This window comes from Pelophylax lessonae (assembly GCF_965119305.1).
Source record: "Pelophylax lessonae genome assembly, chromosome: 6".
In the NCBI taxonomy this organism is placed as follows: domain Eukaryota; kingdom Metazoa; phylum Chordata; class Amphibia; order Anura; family Ranidae; genus Pelophylax; species Pelophylax lessonae.
The window spans coordinates 230,088,737-230,111,055 of NC_138773.1; the positions used below are offsets into that span (position 1 = coordinate 230,088,737).

Below are 22,319 nucleotides of genomic sequence, written 5' to 3' on the forward strand. Positions count from 1 at the left end.
GTAGGATTGAGTATTTCATCCTGTTTGCTATTCCAGCTGCATCTTTTGGGCATACCCTTGTAGGGTGTCACCAGACACTTCTTTAAATTGTTAAGTTGCATGGTGGGAAAAAAGGGTGATCGTTCAAAAGTTAGATGTATTGTTTCAGAATACCCAAAGGTAAATCTCTCTCATGTGACAAACATGGCAAAAAGGAGTAATAAACCCTCCCTAACTTTATCCTAAATAAAAAAGTTTTGCCTATTGTTCTACTTTATGAATTTTTGAAAGTGGTTCTAAAGGCAAAAGATTTTTAACATAATGCATTCTCCGCATTAAAGAACTACTCCAGGGGATACCACATAAAACTGCAATAAGTACACTAACCTATGTAAACTAATACATTTTTAGTAGTTTATTTATAAGCCTCACAGTTTTAGAATGCAATATTTGTGATGTCATCACTCCAATTAAAAAAATAGCAGCTTCTCTCAGCAAAAGGAGGTGGTGTAAATGCAAGGACATGTCACATCCTGCATTCTCACTCTAAAGCGATGAGAAACTACAGCATAGCTGTAGAGTGAGAAGGAAGGGCATGAATGTGGGCAGGTACATTAGGCATTTATTTTATGTACTAATTAAGCTTGTGTACTCGTCCACATGCTAATCTACATTGCAGGCATTGGTTGCTGAGAAGGGGGGAGGAGACTCCCAGTATGTCAGTCAGTAAATGAGGTCAAGGAAGGCGGGACAGACCAGGAGTCTCAGTGGGCGGTTCAGACTGGGAGTCTGAGACTCTTGGGTCCGACCACTTCAGAAAGCAGGGACGGAATTGCGTCACTGCTTGCTGTAAGAAACTACAGCGGGGCAGAAACAAGACTGGTGGCTGCAGAAATACAGGGCATAGTGGGCCACCGGTCTTCAAAAAAACGAATGTCACAGACAAGAAGCCTGTGATTCAAATAATGCACCTCAATTTTCTCAGAAAAGATGGACTGGGGGAAAATAAATAAATAAAATCGCGCAGACTGTGGATTAGGATTTATGCCTTGCTCTGTAATATTTTTCAAGTCACCCTGAAGAAGGACCCGTATGAGGCTCTCTTGTGTAAGCCTATACCTGATTTGACTTGTGCACAGCGGCAGCTGGCTCAGCACTTGTTTACGGCTACGAAATTGACCATTGCTCGATCTTGGAAGACCCCGTTGCTTAGTTTTGAGGCGGCCAAAAACCGTATGAATGATATTCTCGTTAATGAAAAGTTGACTGCGATAGTTTCTGATTCTCACGCTAAGTTTCTTAAGGTGTGGGACCCCTGGATCTCTACCGTTGCCCCTTCTAGATTCCAGACCACCCTTCTCTCTCTTTAAATGCCTCCTGGACGCACACCCCGCAGGACCTGTTCCCCCCCTTTTCCTCTCCCCCTTCCTCTTCCCCACCCTTTCTTTAGCCTTCCTCTATTGTCGTCTCTCTTTTTGTTTGTCCTACTTTCTCACTCTTCCTTTCTTTCTTGTCTTTGTCTCGTACTGATGTTTTCCTTCCCAGCTTGGTACTCTCTGGTCCAGCCTTTGTTTGCTCATTGGAACCTAATTAACCTTTTCCTTTTGATGACCTTCCTACATTGTGACATAATAAGGGACTTTAGGTCCCCTCCTGTGCTCTTCTGCTTGTTGATGTTCATTATTTGGTCCGTGTTGTTTCCCGGTTGGCGCACGTACTATGTCTGTAACATGTTCTACCAATATCTATTTCTCTGCGTTCCAGTTTTTTCTTATCTAATTGTACACATGTATCGTGTATTTGATGTATGTTAATGCCTCTTTTCAAAATAAAAACTTTTGTACAAGAAAAAATAAATAAAATCAAAGAGTGGTATAAAACACCACACAATGAATAAGAGGACATAACGTATGTTAATCTAAATTTGCCACATGGACTGAGGGGCCCAGTGATGACCCCTAGGCGTTTCAACTAGTAGAGTCTTCCTGGGGGGGGGGGGGGGGGGGTTCAAGCAGAACGAAATAGTACATTCTGTAAAATAAATATACAGTGCCTTGCAAAAGTATTCACCCCCTTGACTTTTTACATATTTTGTTACATTACAGCCTTAAGTTCAAACTTTGGTTAGTCTGGATGTTATGTGATGGATCAGAACACAATAGTCTAAGTTGGTGAAGTGAAATGAGAAAAATATATACATAAAACTATTTTTTTAGAAATAGAAAACCGAAAATAGGCATGTGTATATGTATTCACCCCCTTTGTTATGAAGTCCATAAAATGCTCTGGTGCAACCAATTACCTTCAGAAGTCACATAATTAGTGAAATTATGTCTACCTGTGTGCAATCTAAGTGTCACATGATCTGACATTACATATACACACCTTCTTTGAAAGGCCCCAGAGGCTGCAACACCTAAGCAGGAGGCACCACTAACCAAACACTGCCATGAAGACCAAGGAACTCTCCAAACAAGTAAGGGACAATGTTGTTGTTTTTCTGTTATTTTGTCCTATTATAAAAAAAAAAAAAAATCTTCAAAGCTGTGGGCATGTTCCGTAAATTAACCACTTGCCGACAGTAATCCTACTGCGGCAGTGCGGCTCTCCTGGGTACAGCGACGTAGACCTACGTCGCTGGACTCCTAGTGATCTCTGCAGCGCGCTCCCTCTGTGTTTAGACACAGCGGGAGTCAGGCTGGAGGAGGAGAGGCTGCAATTGCCGCCTTCCTTCCCCGATCGTCGGGAAAAGTGTGAGAAGACCCGAATGCTTATGTAAACAAAGCAGGCGGGTCTTCTCAGTGACAGACAGGGAGAGATCACAGGATTCAGCATAGCTGAACCTGCAATCTCTGTCTGTGTCACAGAACCCCCCCCACCACCACCACACGACAGGAAGCATGAGGCTCTCATTTAACCCTTTGATCACCCATAGGGTTAACCCCTTCCCTGCCAGTGTCATTGTTACAGTAACAGTGCATATTTTTAGCACTGATTACTGTAGTAATGTCACTGGTCCCCCCAAAAGTGTCAAAAATGTCAGTTAGGGGTCCGATCTGTCCGCCACAATGTCGCAGTCCCGCAAAAAATTACATAAATCTTTCCCGTAGTTAGTAAACGCGATAACCTTTGCGCAAACCAATCAAAATACGCTTATTGCGATTTTTTTTACCAAAAATACGTAGCAGAAAACAAATTGGCCTAAAATGTTAAAAAATTTTGATTTTTACATTTTTTTGTTGGGAATGTTATATAGCAGAATGTGAAAAATATTTTTTTTTTTTTCAAAATTGTCACCCTTTTTTTGTTTATAGCGCAAAAATTAAAAAATCGCACAGGTGATCAAATACCCCCAAAAGAAAGCTCTATTTGTGGGAAAAAAAGGACTTCAATTTTATTTGGGTACAGCGTAGCACGACCGCGCAATTGTCCGTTAAAGTAACACAGCGCCGAATCACAAAACAGGGCCTGGTCAGGAAGGGGGTAAAATCTTCCGGTCTTAAAGTAGTTAAATGATACAAATCCTCAAACAATCCATGTTAATTCCAGGTTGTGAGGCAACAAAACACGAAAAATGCCAAGGGGGGTGAATACTTTTGCAAGGCAAAGTACATAAGTCAGAAGAACAAGCAACAAAATATATAAGTGATTATACATACGGTTTAAATTATTCTATAGTTACCACTTAAAAAGATCAATAAAAGATAAAGCATCAGTTGACCCCACCAGGAGACATTGAGCTGCCCAGACAACAACGGTAGACTCAAGGGATGGAAACCTTATATACAAGAAAGGAGTAATCATGTTTTAGACAAGGGCAAGGAGAGGTACAAAACAACCAGGTAAATATCAAGCCACCACCGGTACTCATTTAGAAAAGAGAGAAAAGTGCACAAGTTCAAAAATATAGAAGCATTCATATTGTATGCAGCTTAGCAAATAATAGTTGTTAATCGCAGTAAGGTCTTCAAAATATTCAGTCCAAAAACTCTAGAATCTAAAGGATTCATAAAACATAAGTAGACTATAAACCATGAATGTCTGGATCTTGGTGGAATATACAATTAAAAATAAAAACAACAAAAGAAAAAACTCCATAGAAATTGCATATTTACCCCAGAGGGATATCCAAATGGAGGGCATATACAGAGGAAGGGGGAGGGAGGAACACATCTAGAAAGATCGTTTCCCAGGTCTTGAATAGGAAGGAGGACTTAATCAAGCCTATTTAAAGCACCTATATAGAAAAATATTTATATGGTATAATAAGGGTGTAAGAAAAATATTATCACTGTAAACAGTCCATGGGCCACTAAGGCTCATGGGGTTACTCATGTGTATTGAAAGAAATATATTGTATAACTTACCCCAAAGTCCAGACTCAATCAACTCTGCATATGCTGCATACAATAGTTTCCTGGTGAAGGCCCTGATTATCAATGTGAAATGTGTAAAAGAGAAGTATGCGGTTTCCTTTTTTTCCCCATTTATACTTGCCCAGGTGGATGCAGCATCGGTCCGATGCTGCATCTGTCCCTTGGCGCCTCTGCACTGAGAACTGAGCGATCAAACACCGCCGCTCGCTCGGTTCTGACAGCTCTTTGCTCTGCCCCCTCCTCGCTCATTGGAGCTGAGCTGTGAAGGGGCAGGGAGCGGCCGGCTCAGGCACTCAGTGGCTCGCTGAGAGGCTAAGTCGGGTGTTGGTCTAGGCACCTGGCGGATTCCGACTCTGTGGTCATGATGACGCAGTGCCTGGACCAACATCTGTCATGTCAGCAGAACGCGGACTTCAGATGGCTCTCTGCTGAAAACAGGTCACAGGAGTGCAGAACGAACTGCACACCTGTGATCCATTGGAGATGTACAGCCAAACGAGCTGGATACAAAGTGTGCACCAATGGTGGCAAGAGATCCCAGGAGTGTCATCTCTTCATTCTAAAACTGCCAATGATAATGTATAATGTTGTCTCAGAGGAGGAAATATGTGTAAGAGATCTAGCTGACTGATGTATAGAGAGATTCTAATGGGCTCCTCACAAAATTGCTACAGTAGTGGCAAAACTGGCCTAGAATCGCATGCGGCAGATAAAGCCACCGCCATGTCTTTACCCACCCTGTGTTCGGCAGGTGAGGTTATTTCTGGCGGCCGCCGTGTCACTTCCAGCATGACCCTGCCATTCACGACCATATCAGTCATGTGATAGGATGCCAGCACGCATCTCCATCTCAATGAGCATGCGCGAAGCACCACCACACAAAGAGACGGAGCAGTATGGATGAATCTCCATGGGACTAAAAATAGTCCCTGCCTCAGTGGTGCAGATGGACATCCCTCCGTGGAGAAGGGGGAAAAAACCATGGGCAAATTCTGTTTACGAAAAGCATATAATAAAACCATTCAATCATCACGCTTTCAACTACTATTTGGTTCATGCCAGGTGAGGGAAGACCAGGCCCCTTTACGCATTGTCACTACGTGCAATGCGCAATACTACCTTATTAGAAAACCGATTAAAAAGTGCTGGCGCCTTCTGACTTCAGATTAAAAAATTGCCCAAATTGCTCCCCAACAACCTCTAATCACGTTTAAGCTAGCCCCGTCCCTCCAAGATAAGCTGGTTCCCAGTGACTTTACAATACAATGTGGACACAATGGTGCGCCTGAATTTGCTGGTACTTTCCCCTGTGGATCTTGCAACTACTGTAGGTTTATATGTCCCCAGCCGCATTCCCCTCCTTCCTAATGGACATACTCTTTACCCCAAGAAATGTGTTAATTGTCACACAACAGGGGTGATCTAGATTATGAAATGTCCCTGCCGTGCATTCTATATTTGTAAACCATACAAGAATTCTGGAGGAGAATCTATCTATCCATACCCATGTGGCAGAGATTGGTATTATCTACTCGCCCATCGGACGACAAATTTTAAACTCACATAAATACTATGTTCCCAAACTAGTCTTTTGGGCTATGAAACGCATTGATTCTAATACCAGAGGCGGTGAATGGAACATATGTATTACAGCGAGAATCTCGCTGGATCTATAGCCTAAAAGCCACCAGCCCAATGGGCTTAAATTAAATTCTAAGCTACAGACCATTTCTAGATGGCTTTGCCTCTGATAGAACTGAAAATTTAATGAAATTATGACCCATCCCTCTTATTTCTCTTTTACACACTTTTTTTCCCTCCTCTCTTCCCTTCTTTTCTTCCTTCCTTTTTCTCCCCCTTTATTTTTCCCTTCTTTTCCTCTTTTTCTGTGATTTAACTTTAATAATTTTTTGATATTTTTGATTTGTGCTGTAATAGCATACACTGCAAGGCAACTGCCATTTGCCATTGTGTAGTTTATTTTCTGTTCTAATAATCTTTTTTGATGTCATGCTTTTGTACAGGTTAAGCATCTGGTATACTGCCTTGGAGACTCTGCTACCCTTGCTCATGGTAGCTTTCAGCATGTATAGCCCCCGCACTTAGTTTTTCCAAGGAGCAGGGCAGTATCTCATTTGCCCGTGGTTGTATTCCCCCTTCTCCACGGAGGGATGTCCATCTGCACCACTAAGGCAGGGACTATTTGTAGTCCCATGGGGATTAATGCATGCTGCTCCGTCTCTTTGCGTCGTCGTGCTTCACGCAAGCGCATTGAGTTGTTGTTGCTGGCACCCTATCACACGACGGATGTGGTCATGGATGGCAGCGTCGTGCTGGAAGGGACGCGCCGGCCACCGGAAATGAACCCACTGAACACAGGGTGGGGGAAGACATGGTGGTGGCTTTATCTGCCACATGTAGTACTAGACCAGTTTTGCCACTACCGTAGCCATGTTGGGAGGAGCCCATTAGAATCTCTCTATACATCAGTCAGCTGGATCTTTTACACATATCTCCTCCTTGGAGACAACATTTTACATTATTATTGGCTGTTTTATAGTGGAGAGATGACACTCCTGGGATCTATTGCCACCATTGGTGCACACTTTGTATCCACCTCTTTTTCATATGCTACATTAAAGAGCCTTTGCACATTTCACATTGATAACCAGTGCATTCACCAGAAAACTATTGTATGCAGCATATGCAGAGTTGATTTGTCTGGACTTTGGGTTAAGCTATACAACACATTTCTTTCAATACACCTGAGTAACCCCATGAGCCTTAGTGGCTCATGAACGGTTTACAAGGATATATATTTTTCTTACACCCTTATTATACCATATATATATATATTTTTTTCTATGCAGGTGCTTTAAATAGGCTTGATTAAGTCCTTTTGCCTATTCAAGACCTGGGAAACTATCTCTCTGTGTTTTCCTTCCTCCCCCTGTATATGCCCTCAATTTGGATATACCTCTCGGGTAAATATGCAATTTCTATGCAGCTTTTTTTTTTTTTTTTTTACTTTTGTTGTTTTTATTTTTATCTTTATATTCCCCTGAGATCCAGACAGTCGAGGTTTATAGTCCACATATATTTTTTTAAATTCTCTAAATTCTCGATACCCTAGTTTTGGGATTGAATACAGCTGCAAGAAAAAGTATGTGAACCCTTTGGAATGATATGAATTTCTGCACAAATTGGTCATAAAATGTGATCTGATCATCATCTAAGTCCCAACAATAGACAATCACAGTCTGCTTAAACTAATAACACACAAAGAATGAAATGTTGCCATGTTTTTATTGAACACACCATGTAAACATTCACAGTGCAGGTGAAAAAAGTATGTGAACCCCTAGACTAATGACATCTCCAAGAGCTAATTGGAGTGAGATGTCAGCCAACTGGAGTCCAATCAATGAGATGAGATTGGAGGTGTTGGTTACAGCTGCCCTGCCTTATAAAAAACACACACCAGTTCTGGGTTTGCTTTTCACAAGAAGCATTGCCTGATGTGAATGCCTCGCACAAAAGAGCTCTCAGAAGACCTACGATTAAAAATTGTTGACTTGCATAAAGCTGGAAAGGGTTATAAAAGTATCTCCAAAAGCCTTGCTGATCATCAGTCCACGGTAAGACAAATTGTCTATAAATGGACAAAGTTCAGCACTGCTGCTACTCTCCCTAGGAGTGGCTGTCCTGTAAAGATGACTGCAAGAGCACAGCGCAGACTGCTCAATGAGGTGAAGAACAATCCTAGAGTGTCAGCTAAAGACTTACAAAAGTCACTGGCAAATCCTAACATCCCTGTTAGCGAATCTACAATACGTAAAACACTAAACAAGAATGGATTTCATGGGAGGATACCACAGAGGAAGCCACTGCTGTCCAAACAAAACATTGCTGCTTGTTTACAGTTTGCACAAGAGCACCTGGATGTTCCACAGCAGTACTGGCAAAATATTCTGTGGAGAGATGAATCCAAAGTTGAGTTGTTTGGAAGAAACACACAACCCTATGTGTGGCGAAAAAGAGGCACAGCACACCAACATCAAAACCTCATCCCAACTGTGAAGTATGGTGGTGGGGGCATCATGGTTTGGGGCTGCTTTGCTGCGTCAGGGCCTGGACGGATTGCTATCATCGAAGGAAAAATGAATTCCCAAGTTTATCAAGACATTTTGCAGGAGAACTTAAGGCCATCTGTCTACCAGCTGAAGCTCAACAGAAGATGGGTGTTGCAACAGGACAATGACCCAAAGCATAGAAGTAAATCAACAACAGAATGGCTTAAACAGAAGAAAATACGCCTTCTGAAGTGGCCCAGTCAGAGTCCTGACCTCAACCCGATTGAGATGCTGTGGCATGACCTCAAGAAAGCGATTCAAACCAGACATCCCAAGAATATTGCTGAACTGAAACAGTTCTGTAAAGAGGAATGGTCAATAATTACTTCTAACCGTTGTGCACGTCTGATCTGCAACTACAGGAAACGTTTGGTTGAAGTTATTGCTGCCAAAGGAGGTTCAACCAGTTAATAAATCCAAGGGTTCACATACTTTTTCCACCTGCACTGTGAATGTTTACATGGTGTGTTCAATAAAAACATGGCAACATTTCATTCTTTGTGTGTTATTAGTTTAAGCAGACTGTGATTGTCTATTGTTGTGACTTAGATGATGATGATCAGATCACGTTTTATGACCAATTTGTGCAGAAATCCATATCATTCCAAAGGGTTCATATACTTTTTCTTGCAGCTGTACCTAGAAGACCTTACTGCAATTAACAAATATCTGCTAAGCTGCATACAACTGCTTCTATATTTTTGAACTTGTGCGCTTTTATCTTTTTTCTAAGTGAGTACCGGTGGTTGCTTGCCATTTACCTGGTTGTTTTGTACCTCTCCACGCCCTTGTATGATACATGATTGCTCCTTCCTCATATTAGGCCTCCATCCTTTGAGTCTACTATTGTAGTCTGGGCAGATGTATATTTCTTTTATATAATGTACTATTTCTGTCTGCTTGAACCCCCTGAGCCAGACTTTACTAGTTGAAATGCGTAGGAGTCATCACTGGGCCAATCAGCCCATGTGGCAGATTTAAAAATTACGTTATGTTCACTTTACTTATTCAATGTGTGGTGTTTTATACCTCTCTTTGAGGTTTTAAATTATGTTCTAAATAAAAAAACAGAATTTTTGTAAAATCTTACCATAAAATTCCTTTCTCCGAGTCCTCCGACAGTCGCCGCCCACTCATACAGTCTTCACCAATGGGTATTGACTTCCTCTCCACAGGAGTAGCTAGGCATAAGACTTGTTAAAAACAAAAGCATTTAACATAGACACACCCATGGGGGCTGTCCCACTGGTCAATACCCCCCTGCAATAAGCCATCCCAACTCAGTTTGGTAGCATAGCAGTAAGTGTACAAGAAAACCCCAAAAGAGGGACAGGGGCGGCGACTGTCGGAGGACTCAGGGAAAGGAATTTTACGGTAAGATTTTACAAAAATTCAGTTTTCTCTTACGTCCTCCGACGCCCACTCATACAGTCTTCACCAATGGGATGTCCCAGAGCAGTGTAGACATGAGGGGTGGGAGACGCAACCGTAGAAAAGGCAACGCAGTACCCACATCAGAGAAAGGAACCTTACACGAACAGTAAAAGAACCTTCTGGGCAACAGAAAAAGGCTCAACAGGAGCAACAACCCAGGAGAGCAAATAACCCAGGGGATAAACAACCCCAACAGCCAGGGACCCACAAAAAAAACAGGGTCCCTTATGACACTGCCGCACAGAGAACTTTGCGGCCAAAGGAGGCATCAGCTGATGCCAAAACATCAATCTTATAGAATTTGGAAAAGGTGTGCACGGACGACCAAGTCGCAGCCTTGCAAACCTGGGCCACCGAAGCCTGATGCCGGTAGGCCCAGGACGTACTCATCGATCTGGTAGAGTGCGCCTTAACAGGGAAGGGTGGAACACGTTCCTTCAAAGCATAGGCCTGAACAATTGTCTGTCTGATCCATTTGGCAATGGTCGCCGCAGACGCAGCCATGCCCTTCCGAGGTCCCTCAGGAAGGACAAAGATAGAATCCGATTTTCAAAAGGATTCAGTGGACGACAGGTAAACCCTGATCGCCCTGACAACATCCAAGGAATGCAATGCAACCTCCTTAGGATGCTTAGGCTTCGCAGAGAGCGAAGGCAAACAATGTCCTCATTAAGGTGAAAATCAGATACCACCTTAGGGAGAAAGGACGTGTTAGGTCGCAAGACCACCTTATCCTTATGAACCACCAGGTAAGGAGAGCGGCAAGACAACGCCGCCAACTCCGACACCCTGCGAGCCAAAGTGATCGCCACTAGAAAGGCAACCTTCTTAGACAGCAGAGGCAACGATATCTCCCGGATGTTTTCAAAGGGAGGACGCTGTAACACGGACAGAACCAAGTTCAAGTCCCAAGGAGGTAAAGGCGCCTCTCTGGGGAGGGGCCAAGTGGCGCACACCTTGAATGAAGGTGCGAATTAAAGAATAAGACGCCACAGGGCGTTGAAAAAGAACAGCCAGTGCCAGATACCTGGCCCTTAATCGTGGCCAGCGCTGGTCCACACCAGACTGGAGGAAAGCCAACACTCTCGCCACCGAGTATGAACGAGGAGAAAAGCCCCTGGACTCACACCAGGCAAAATAAGCTTTCCAAGTAAGGTAATAAATCTTACCAGAGGAGGCCTTTTTCCTAGCCTTGATTAAAGTAAGAATGACCTCTGAGGAGAGACCCCTGTCTCTCAGGACCTGGCTTTCAACAGCCATGCCGTTAAAGCCAGCGACTGTAAAGCAGGATGGAAGATCGGTCCCTGAGACAGAAGATCGTCCCGCAGCTGGAGCCGCCAAGGAGACTCGACGGCTAGGTGAACGATGTCCACGTACCAGGACCGGCGTGGCCAGTCCGGCGCCACCAGAATCACCAACGTCGGTTCCGTAGCCAATCTGCGAAGGAACCTGGATAACAACTGAATCGGAGGAAAGGCATACATCAGACGATACTGATGCCAAGGGGCCACCAGCGCATCCGAGGCATCCGCCAGAGGATCGCGCATTCTTGCCACAAACCTTTCCACCTTGTTGTTTAGCCGAGACGCGAACAGATCCACATCCGGGGATCCCCACTTCGCACACAGCATTTGGAAGACCTCCGGGTGTAGGGACCATTCCCCCTGATCCAGGGTCTGGCGGCTCAGATAATCGGCCTGCCAATTCTCCACACCCGGAATGTGAACTGCCGAAATCGCCGGGACATGAGTCTCAGCCCAAGACAGAATGCCGGTTACCTCCCGGGCCGCCCGGGCACTCTTGGTGCCACCTTGGTGGTTGATGTAAGCCACCGCGGTAGCATTGTCCATCTGTACCCGTACAGGACGGCCCAGAAGTCGATCCGACCACTGGAAGAGACACAGTTTGATCGCTCTCAATTCCAATATGTTGATCGGAAGGGAGGATTCCTCCTCCGACCAAGTGCCCTGGGCAGACAGGTTGCCCAGGACTCTACCCCAGCCCGACAGGCTGGCATCCGTGGTAATCACTGTCCACAGTAACGGTCGGAAGGATTTCCCTTCCGACACAGCCGGGGACTGAAGCCACCACAGAAGATCAATTCTGGTCTGGCGACTCAACGAGACACTCAGATCCAAGGACGGAGTCAGTCTGTCCCACCTGGCCAGGATCTCCGCTTGGAGAAACCGCGTGTGAAACTGAGCAAATGGTATTGCCTCGAAGGCTGACACCATCAACCCCAGGGACCGCATACAGGTCCTGAGTGACGAGACTTCTGATCTCGTTCTGTAGGATCCGGAGCTTGTCCTCCGGCAGAAACACCTTCGCTTGAGCAGAGTCCAGAACCATTCCCAAATAGGGAAGACGAACCGAAGGAGACAAAGTCGACTTCTGAACGTTGATGGTCCAACCGAACTCCTGGAGCGTCTGTACCGTAGTCGACAGATCGCGCAACAGGCTCTGACTGGCACTCGATCTTAACAGAAGATCGTCCAGATATCCCAAGACCGCAATGCCCTGTGCCCGCAACAGGCCCAGAACAGGCGCCAGCACTTTGGTAAAGACCCTTGGAGCCGAAGCGAGACCGAAAGGTAACGCTACGAACTGATAGTGGTCCTCCGCTATGGCGAATCGGAGGTACCTCTGATGACCCTCAAAAATGGGGATGGGCAGGTACGCATCCTTCAGGTCGATAGAGGCCAGGAATTCCCCTGGATTCAGGACGGCCACCACCGAGCGGAGAGATTCCATACGGAACTTTCGAACTCGCACAAAGCGGTTCAGAGCTTTCAAGTCCAGGATCGGACGTACCTTGCCCTCCTTTCTGGGCACAGTGAACAGATTTGAGTAAAACCCCCGAAACCTGTCCCGATGAGGCAACGGGACAATCACCCCCTGGGCAAGGAGGTCCTGCACCGCTCGATGCAAGTCTTGTAAACGCTCTGGGGTCAAATAAAGATTTGAGGGAAAGAATCTGTCCGCCGGCCGCGAAAGGAATTCGATCTTGTATCCTGATCGATTTCCTGAACCCACCTGTCTGAAATTCGGAGCAGCCAAGGTTGGAGGAAACTGCGCAAAAGTCCCCCCACCCCTGAAACGGGTGAGGGCGTCCCTTCAGGCAGCGGCGGACGGAGCCGCCGCTAGGGCGTGGCCGGTCTCTTGCTTGCCCGCCCAGGGCTTTCTCTGGCCACCTTGGTCCTTGAAAGGTTTGCCCTTGTTCTGTGCCTTGAAGGCACGAAAGGATCCCTGATTGGGTTTAAAGGCGGGACCCCGCTTACCGCGAAAAGACTTGTTCTTCGGATTTTGGGGCAACAAAGTGCTCTTGCCCCCAGTGACTCCTTTAACCAAAGTATCTAAGGCCTCACCAAAAAGGCGAGACCCTGCATAAGGATAATCAGCCACCGTTTTCCGTGATGTCTGGTCAGCCGACCAGCTCTTCAACCAGATCAGTCGACGGTTAAGTACCGCGACACTAGACAGGCGCGCAGCCAAAGGGGCCTCATTCAAGGCCGCATCGCACAATACATGAGCCCTTGATGAATTTGGTCCACCATCTCCAGCGTAGCAGGGGGGGCAGAATCAGTCACGAGAGTGCGTCTAAGCACCTTAGTTCAATCCGCCACCGCCTGAGCCACCATGACAGAGACGAAAATAGGTTTTAGCATGGAACCTGCCACCATGTAAGCATGGTGGGCAAGAGACTCCAACCTCCTGTCCGTAGGATCCCGGAACACCAGGGTATCTTCAGTGGGAACCAGGGTAGCCTTGTTTAACACGGCCACAGTTTGAGCCACCTGGGGAGCCACACACCAGCGCGAATCCGTAGAAGACGCAAAGGGGTAAAGCAGTTGAAACCGTTTTGGCACCGTGAAAGGGCGTTTCAAACTGCGCCATTGTTCATTCACCGTGTGATGAAACTCAGCGGGGCAGGGAAAAACTTGCGCCGACTTGCGGGTCCTATGTGTACCAAAAGAAGACACAATGCCCGGAGGGCACTCATCCTCCCAAATGTAGTGTTTCTTTAACAGAAGAAATTAACGCATCCATAGCTGCGCGTTCTTCAGGCGACCCAGGGGGAGCATCATCTACCCCCTCCACCTCCGCCTCCCCCTCAGACCCTAACGGGTCCTGAGAAGAGCGAGACCCCGAAAAGGGCACGCCACCCACAGCAACCACATCACCTTCTGAATCAGAAGAGAAAGAGATCCTAGGCCTTTTCCTAGCAGCCCGTTCAGCCATCAGCACCTCCATGTTGTACACTAAAGTTGCCACCACAGCGGCCAAATTAGTCAGAGCGGGGGATTCAGCAGAACTGGGGTCCCCCACCAAGGCTGGGGGGAATTTGCTGTCCTGAGATTCCATTGCAGAAAAACAATTTTTCCAAGGTACTGGCCCTTTAAGAGCGCTGCGGATCCCGCAGCCCACCGCTAAATAGGTGTATACACAGACCCCCCGCAGGGACAAAACTGAGCCAGAAAGGATAAAACAGAGCAAAATGGAAAGGACAGTCTGCAGAGCCCCACAGAGTGTTACCACACAGATCACTGCTCCAGAGGAAAAGGAAGTGAGGTCGCCAGAGTCTGAACTATATGCTGCAGGCTAAGGGAAAATGGCTGCCCATAGGAAGTAATGGGAGGTTTCGGCAAGATGGCTGCCGACATGTGCACAGAACGATCTGTTGCCACACACAGGATGGTGCCGGAGGGCGCCAAAACCACTACATAGAAGCTGTGTAAAAAGCCCATAGTGAAGCCAGACATGCTGCCCACACCTAAAATGGCGGACCGCGCGGTTTTTACCCCACAGCAGCCGCCGCACACACAGTCTGCACCTACAACACACACAGCGCCAGCAGTGCAAATAAAAAAGACCCCCGCAGGGATCGCATCAGGGAGCCCCACAAACGCACAGACATGAGGGGACACCACAGCACACAGGACTGCCACCCCAGACAGAGGCCCCACACAGAGAGTACTTATCTGTACCGGATGGCGTGGGGTGCCTCATTAAACGGAAAGCCGCTGCCCTCAGATGGCAGGGAATGCCGTCAGCCAAAACGCAGGACACTGCAGAATGCGAATAAACCGCAGATGTGTCCAGTGAGGTAGCCACCTCACAGGCTGCATCCCTGCGAACAGGGATGGGTTGTTCATAATGCCAGGGCAAACACATGGCTGAGATTGTAGCCCCAGCACAGGGAAGCCTATCTACTCCTAACGCTAGGCAGAAGACAAACTGAGTTGGGATGGCTTATTGCAGGGGGGTATTGACCAGTGGGACAGCCCCCATGGGTGTGTCTATGTTAAATGCTTTTGTTTTTAACAAGTCTTATGCCTAGCTACTCCTGTGGAGAGGAAGTCAATACTCATTTGTGAAGACTGTATGAGTGGGCAGCGACTGTCACAGGACGTAAGAGAAATGTTGTATTTTTATATATATATATATATATATATATATATATATATATATATATATATATATATATCTCCGTCTTTTTGACTATTGGTGCCTCAAAGTCCCATCCATTTTGCTTCTGTTGTATATCTTGTTACTATGACTGGCACCCTATCTTTTGAGTTCTATTAGACACAAGTGGTATATATTTCTGGGGGAAAAAATGAACAAGATCTTTGCTGAAGGTATTAAACCACCAGCACTTTCATAGAAAAAACAAAGTTTCTGCCGGAGTTCATTAAGGTAATAAAAAAGAACCCCGCTATCTACCTATTCTAGGCTCCCCCCATCCCTAAACACTTACCCGAGTCCTGTCACCTATCCAGCACTATCCCAGCTGCAGCCCTGCTACTCTCACTTCCTGCTCTCACATGAGACAATGAGAGCTTTAAAAGCCAAATGCTCCTGTTGCTGCCAAACTCCTGTAAGGAGGAATCAGGGTTTGGCTTACCAGTGCTGTGTGTTTTTATGGACACACAAAGCCCAACTCAGGAGGGCGCATGCACTGGTGCCCCTATAACACATGGCTTACTAAGGAGGCACCCGGAGGAAGGCTGTGTGGACAGCCAAAGTGTTGGTATGGGATCTCTCTGTGCAATAGCGTTGCACACAGCAGGAAAGTATAACTTCTTTTTTAATTTTAGCTAAAAAAAAAAAAAAAAGCTTATTTAGCTTTGCTTTCCCAGTGAACAGCAGTATCCATAGAAAATTGCGGGTTATGAGGAGCATGCGTTTCACTATTGTGAAAGCTCTCACACACAGGGAGTCCGTTGCCTTTTAGCTTACATGGACGATTCGTTGGTTCTGGGCAGCTGAAAAAAGGAGCAGGGGAGTGTACGGAACAAAGTATCCTTTGGTGGACATAAAATGCAGACCATTTTCATTACTGTAAGTTAAGGCACTCGCTTCAATACCTACTGTGTATCTGAATAACTTTTTCCAAAGAGTTCACTGCATTGCTATTTGGTCTCTGCTGTAACACAGACTCTGAAATCGGCTCTAGCTGTAAGGGAGAAACACACAGAAGCAAGTCCATTAACATACAAAAACCAGAGCAAATGCAATTGTCTGTGCTTTTAATTGTATTTAAACACAACAATTAACTTCTCTTATTTGCTCCCTTTTGTTCAAAATATATACTGACAAAGTTTTGTTATAGCGGTCTCAAAGTTTTTGGACACTGTCATTAAATACATTACTGCTCTGTAAAATATTAAAATAAAATAAAAAATACCATGCTAGTGTTGATACAAATAAATGAAACAAAGCTAGCAGCAACTAATCTGTGAGATATACAGAATGCAAAAATAAGAAAGATATAAGTTGCGCTAAAAATAATGAGTGTCAATAAAGATCGAGAAACAATCCATGAGTGAAATGGTAAAAAAAATCCATGATATGATGAAAAACACTCTCTGTCACCAAATATGGGCACTAATAACACCACCACCAAAGGCTGACATGATATCTTACTAGCTCACATTGACCCCTTACCAAGGTCGGTAAAACTTGTGGCTTAATACCCAGCTGGGGCCTTTAAGAGATCCAGGGTCCTCCCATGTCTCCATACATCGATAACCCAACGATATCATAGGTAAACCCTCCCTAGCAGCTCAGCAAAGTCCCAGTGAGCAGATCCCTGGATCCCCTCCTGGTGGGGGGAATAAGATGTGGGGCTGTTTTTAGGAAGGCAGCCCCAAATCTGATTCCCCCCACCAGGAAGGGATCTGGGATCTGCTCACTGGGAATTTGCTGAACTGCTGGGGAGGGTTTACCTATAATGCTATTGATGGGTTATCAATGTGTGAAGACATAGGAGGACCCTGGATCTCTTAAAGGCCCCGGCTGGGTATTAAGCCACAAGTGTTACTGACCTCCGGTAACGGGGGTCAATGTGAGCTGGTAAGAGACCTTTTCATCCTTTGGTGGTGATGGTGGTGGAGGTGTTATTAGTGCCTACCTATGAGAGTGGTTTTCATCACATCAAGAAATTTTTTACCATTTCACGGATTGTTTCTCGATCTTCATGAACATTCATTATTTTTAGTGCAACTTATATCTTTCTTACTTTTGTTCTGTAAAATATGCCTAATCAGTCCTCTCATTTTTTATTTTGGGCTACAAAACACTTAAAGCAGTTGTAAATGTCAGTGATAGTAAAATATTTTAAATTGCTAAATATACTCATTCCAAAGTTAAATAAAAAAAAATGTTTTGTCTTGTAAAGTGCAGGTCACGTAATCGCTGCTAATTCCTGAGCAATTCATGGCTCTGCCGGTGGGTGTATAGAGCAGCTCCAGCTGCTCCTCTTCTCTCTGTGATGTCAGACGTGTCTGCCCAGCTCTTTAAATGCCCTCCAGCCAGTCTGTGAACCACTCAGAAATCAAGAGTGATCCCATGACCCGCCGGTGGACGTGTATAGAGTGGGGCCTACATGTCTGGGAGGCAGCTTCAGAAAGGAGGAGGAGCAGCTATAGGGCAAGCTGCTGTCAATCAAGGCTGGAGGGGTGGACAGTGGGGTTTTGTTTGCATTGACTGCAGAAGATACAGGCACGCTGTATGATAACACAGCATGCCTGTATCTAAGTGTGGGATGACAGATGTATTCTGACCACGCTAGTATGAATGAATGGGCAGCCATGTTTAGTGTGGTCAGTTTGCCATCAGGAGGAGGGGCATGGGCAGGATCAACCAGACAGTAGAACAACAACAGCAGGCACTAATAAAATAGTAATATTAAAAATCAAGTACAACATTAAAGATAAAGTACCAGGGTTTTTATTTTTAGGTTTGCAAACACTAATTCTTATGTTGTCATAATGGGGAGAGGGACTGTATAGTTTAACAAATCAAGTGAGCAGGGCTGACATTTCTTGTGATTTAAGTCCAGAAAAGGCACATGTGGTCAGTCCACAAGTAGAAATTAAGAACAGAGTGTATATTGGGCATATCAACAGGTATGCTTTTGTACTTGCAGGGTAAATACAGGAATACAACATGGGAAAGTGTGCACTTATTGTAAAGATGTACTGAATAAATGCTGGTCTTTGGCTCAAGCATACTCTGTAGTTGTTTCTGTACCACTATGTTCCTCCCTGCACAGAAATGGCTCACAGTAATCCAGTTTTAACTAGCACTCAAAAATATACTAAAAATTGGATTTTTGTAAGATCTTACCGTAAAATCCTTTTCTCTTAGCTCATTGACAGACGTAGTCCTCTTTGATTCACATCAATTGGGTTATGCTGCCTCCGCAGGAGTAGGACTAGGCAGAAAGAAAAAACGTTCTGGCTCCACCCTAGGGGCAGTCCCAGAGGGTATATCCTCTTCCTGTCTGCTACAGAGAATCAGTTCTGTTACGAAGCAGTGTCAGAGAATTTAACCCAACCCAACTCAATGATAGAGGGGCGGGTACTACGTCTGTCAATGAGCTAAGAGAAAAGGATTTTACGGTAAGATCTTACAAAAATCCAATTTTCTCTGTCGCTCATTGACAGACGTAGTCCTCTTTGATTCACATCAATTGGGACATCCAGAAGCAGTGCCACAAATGAGGGGTGGGATTGACAGAAATCAAAATCCAATCTAGAAGGCCCAACCGAAGCCAACCAGAAGTATCAAGGGACTCATCGAGCAAACAGATGAGACCTACCCAACAAACCCTCGAGGTAGACCAACAGTCTCCTCAAACAGCGGCCTGCAGGAACCTTGCGGCCAGAAGAGGCATCTGACGATGCCCTCACATAAACCTTATACAATCTTGTAAAGGTATGAACCGACGACTAGGCAGTCGCCTTGAAAACCTGAACCACTGACGCCTGATGGCGGAAGGTCCAGGAAACACTAAGCGCCCGAGTAGAATGCGCCTTACCAGGGAACGGGGGATCCCGACCCTTAGATAGAATAAGCCTATACCACCGTCTGTCTGATCCATCTAAAGATGGTCGCGGCAGAAACAGGCAACCCCTCTAGACAGAAAAAAACTGATTCTCTGTAGCAGACAGGAAGAGGATATACCCTCTGGGACTGCCCCTAGGGTGGAGCCAGAACGTTTTTTCTTTCTGCCTAGTCCTACTCCTGCGGAGGCAGCATAACCCAATTGATGTGAATCAAAGAGGACTACGTCTGTCAATGAGCGACAGAGAAAAAATGTTTTCCCAAATACAAGTTTTCATGAACAAAGATAAAATATTCAAACACACATGCTGTTTACTGCAGACAAAAGTATAACTGCTAATTGTATAAAGCAAGTACAGCTACTGCTAGTGACAAGTATTTGACCACATATCAAAAGCTCCAGAACTAGATTGCTGCATTTTTCAGCCCTGGTCACATAAATATACAGTAAGGCCAAATCTGTGAATGGTTGGGTCTGCTGCTGTAGCATCAATTAAATAATTGATTTACTGTCCAGCTCCATGATCAGCCCCCCAACCATTCCCATTGCCCCCAAGGGGACCCTCGCAATGTTATGTTTTTCTAGCCAACAAAGATGGATCTTCCTCTGCACTCTCCTCCAGCCAGGGGTGTCATAAAGCTCATTCACTGATATTCCTCAGTCTTCTGGGTTTAATGATACTGGGGTGTCATTCAATCTGGAAGACTAGGGGAATCTAGTGGCGAATAAAAAGAACTGCAGGTAAAACTGAAGACAAGTGTTGCAGTTTGAGCGGATTCTTTTTAAATCATTTTTGTATCTTGCCCGAAGACCCAATTTAAATAAAAAAAAAATTAAAAAAAAAAGGCCTAAAGCTGGACTTTAAAATAGTTGACAGACAGACCCTGTCAGTTAACACACTGAAAAAAAACCTTTATGTTGCTCTTACCTCGTTACCTAGGAGAGCAGATACGCAAGATTCAGAAGCATCACAAATTGCTGTTAAATCATGACCTCCCTCAAGTGCTAGAATAACACGACCTCCAGCCAACTCCATAAGCTGCTTTGTCAGATATCCAAAACCTTACAAAAATAAAATGAAAGATCAAAAGGTTGGCATGGTGAGTAATCTGAGTTCTGGGCAAAAAATGTGCAACCAGATTCCCTTTTAAAATGAAATCTGATTGTTTGCAATTGGCAACAACTCCGCAATCGGAAAACCAGCTTGCATGAGGAAATCACAGCAGATTGTGACTATTAGGCCCTATGGAGATGAGTTTGTCTAACAGTTTCCACCTATAATTGTAATGTAACATTTTCTGCAGTTTTTGTAGAGTCCAATAAATTTTCCAGTGCTTTCTATTTTTTGCTTAGAAATCTCATTAGAACTTCCTTATAAAAATTAACATAAATGTGTTTTGTGTCAAGGCCATCTCTGAACATATGTGTTTCCAAACTTTTTAAACAATGTAGCATCACAGTGAATCAGTAGGAAGGAGCAATTCCACAATTCTGAAAAGTAGACAGGAAACATGGAAATGCATATGCATTTTAAAGAAATGCACTGGCTGCTAATGTTGATACCACTCTGAAAAGGTTAGCTGCCTGGTAGTCAAGCAGGTTCTTTACCTTAACCTGTATATAGACTGCTTTTGCATTTTTTGTGCATCACATTTCATAGATTATAGACAATATACCAACACTTACATGTAAACAGGTATTCATTAAAATATACTCTTACAAAAACCATACCTAGTTTAGATAACATAAAAGCAGCCAACAACCACTTCAAGCACCCAAAAAAATTGCTAGTAGGCAGAGATTTTTGCTAGCAAAGGGTTTATATGTTTTGCCCAAAAACTCCTTTGCCTTTTTGCTACCAAATTTATACTGCCTGCGGTGCATATGCAATGCAATGTATATTCTTGGCATCTGAAATTCTGAAGACTAGAGCCTAGTGCCGGACAATGCAACATCACTGGATGCACTATGGCACATTGAGGAAGATGCAGGCAGCAGATGGAGCTGATGGAGCAAAGCCAACTCAGATACAGGATTTTTTGTGCAATTAAGCCATTTATGTCATGGCAAGTTAATAAATGGACTAAAGTTGCAAACTTCTGCCACACAATCATGTCAAAATGGCACTCAGACACAGCTCCAGGAGTGAACTCAGGTAAAGGAATCAATCCATTCTTTTAGAAAGAACACTGCCTAGCTTAGCATAAAAAAGAATGCATTTGCTGGCAGCAACCTTTTAGCAAGACAGAGCTGATCTACCAATCTCTGCTGTAACCAAAGTTTTTTTATTTTTATTTTAAATAAGCAATAAAAAATAAATAAAACACACAAAACTTTAATCATAGTTATCCCCCCCCCCCCGCAAATGTTTTTAATACACCTTCTACTGAATTGAAAAAAAAAACTGAAAAGTCATTTTGCACAAAAAAAAAAGCACTGAACAACATTACTGATTAGAAATGGGCATTAAACTGCTTGGATGTGTTTGACTAATAGCCATTCATCAACTAAAAATAGAACATGAGTAATCTCCTGACACTAAAAGTGGACAAAACTTTTTTTTTTTTTTTTTAAATTGGACTGCATGTCTAAATATTCTTATCTTGGTGACAAATCTTACATTATCGATTTTAGAGCACAAAGTTATTGTAAATCTACACCAATATGAAGACAGTTTCAATATGATGGGCTATTTCATGCATTTGCACTTACATTTGGCTGATACTTTATATCCCCCTAGTGGAGAGGGGTGTCCTTCCACAGCATCAAACCCCGCAGACACCAAAACAACATCTGGAGAAAACTCACGAGCTATCGGTAGCACCACGGTCCTAGGTGGAGAAAAACAATAAAGTTTTCACTCTAGTATTATTTTAAAAAAAAAAATACAAATTTGGAGAAAAATCCCTACAATAAAATAACCACAATCTAAACAGCAGTCCTGGAAAGATGCATAAAAATAAGCAATCTGAGGAAGCAATACACTTACAGTGGATCTAAAAAGTTAGGCATCTCTACAGATGTGAAGATGAAATTCAACAAACC

General features: G+C 44.4%; 1 protein-coding gene across 6 annotated transcripts in view; it reads right to left on the reverse strand.

The window, feature by feature from the left end:
- HDAC4 (histone deacetylase 4) overlaps positions 1 to 22,319 on the reverse strand; it is a 666,648-nt gene that overhangs the window by 30,770 nt on the left and 613,559 nt on the right. For all 6 annotated transcript variants that reach the window (XM_082260868.1, XM_082260870.1, XM_082260869.1 and 3 more), the window contains 3 exons: positions 21,987 to 22,105; positions 20,203 to 20,336; positions 16,295 to 16,379 (listed from right to left, as the gene is read on the reverse strand). In XM_082260868.1, coding sequence (XP_082116994.1) covers positions 16,295 to 16,379; positions 20,203 to 20,336; positions 21,987 to 22,105 — 338 coding nt within the window. The remainder of the gene's footprint in view (positions 1 to 16,294; positions 16,380 to 20,202; positions 20,337 to 21,986; positions 22,106 to 22,319) is intronic.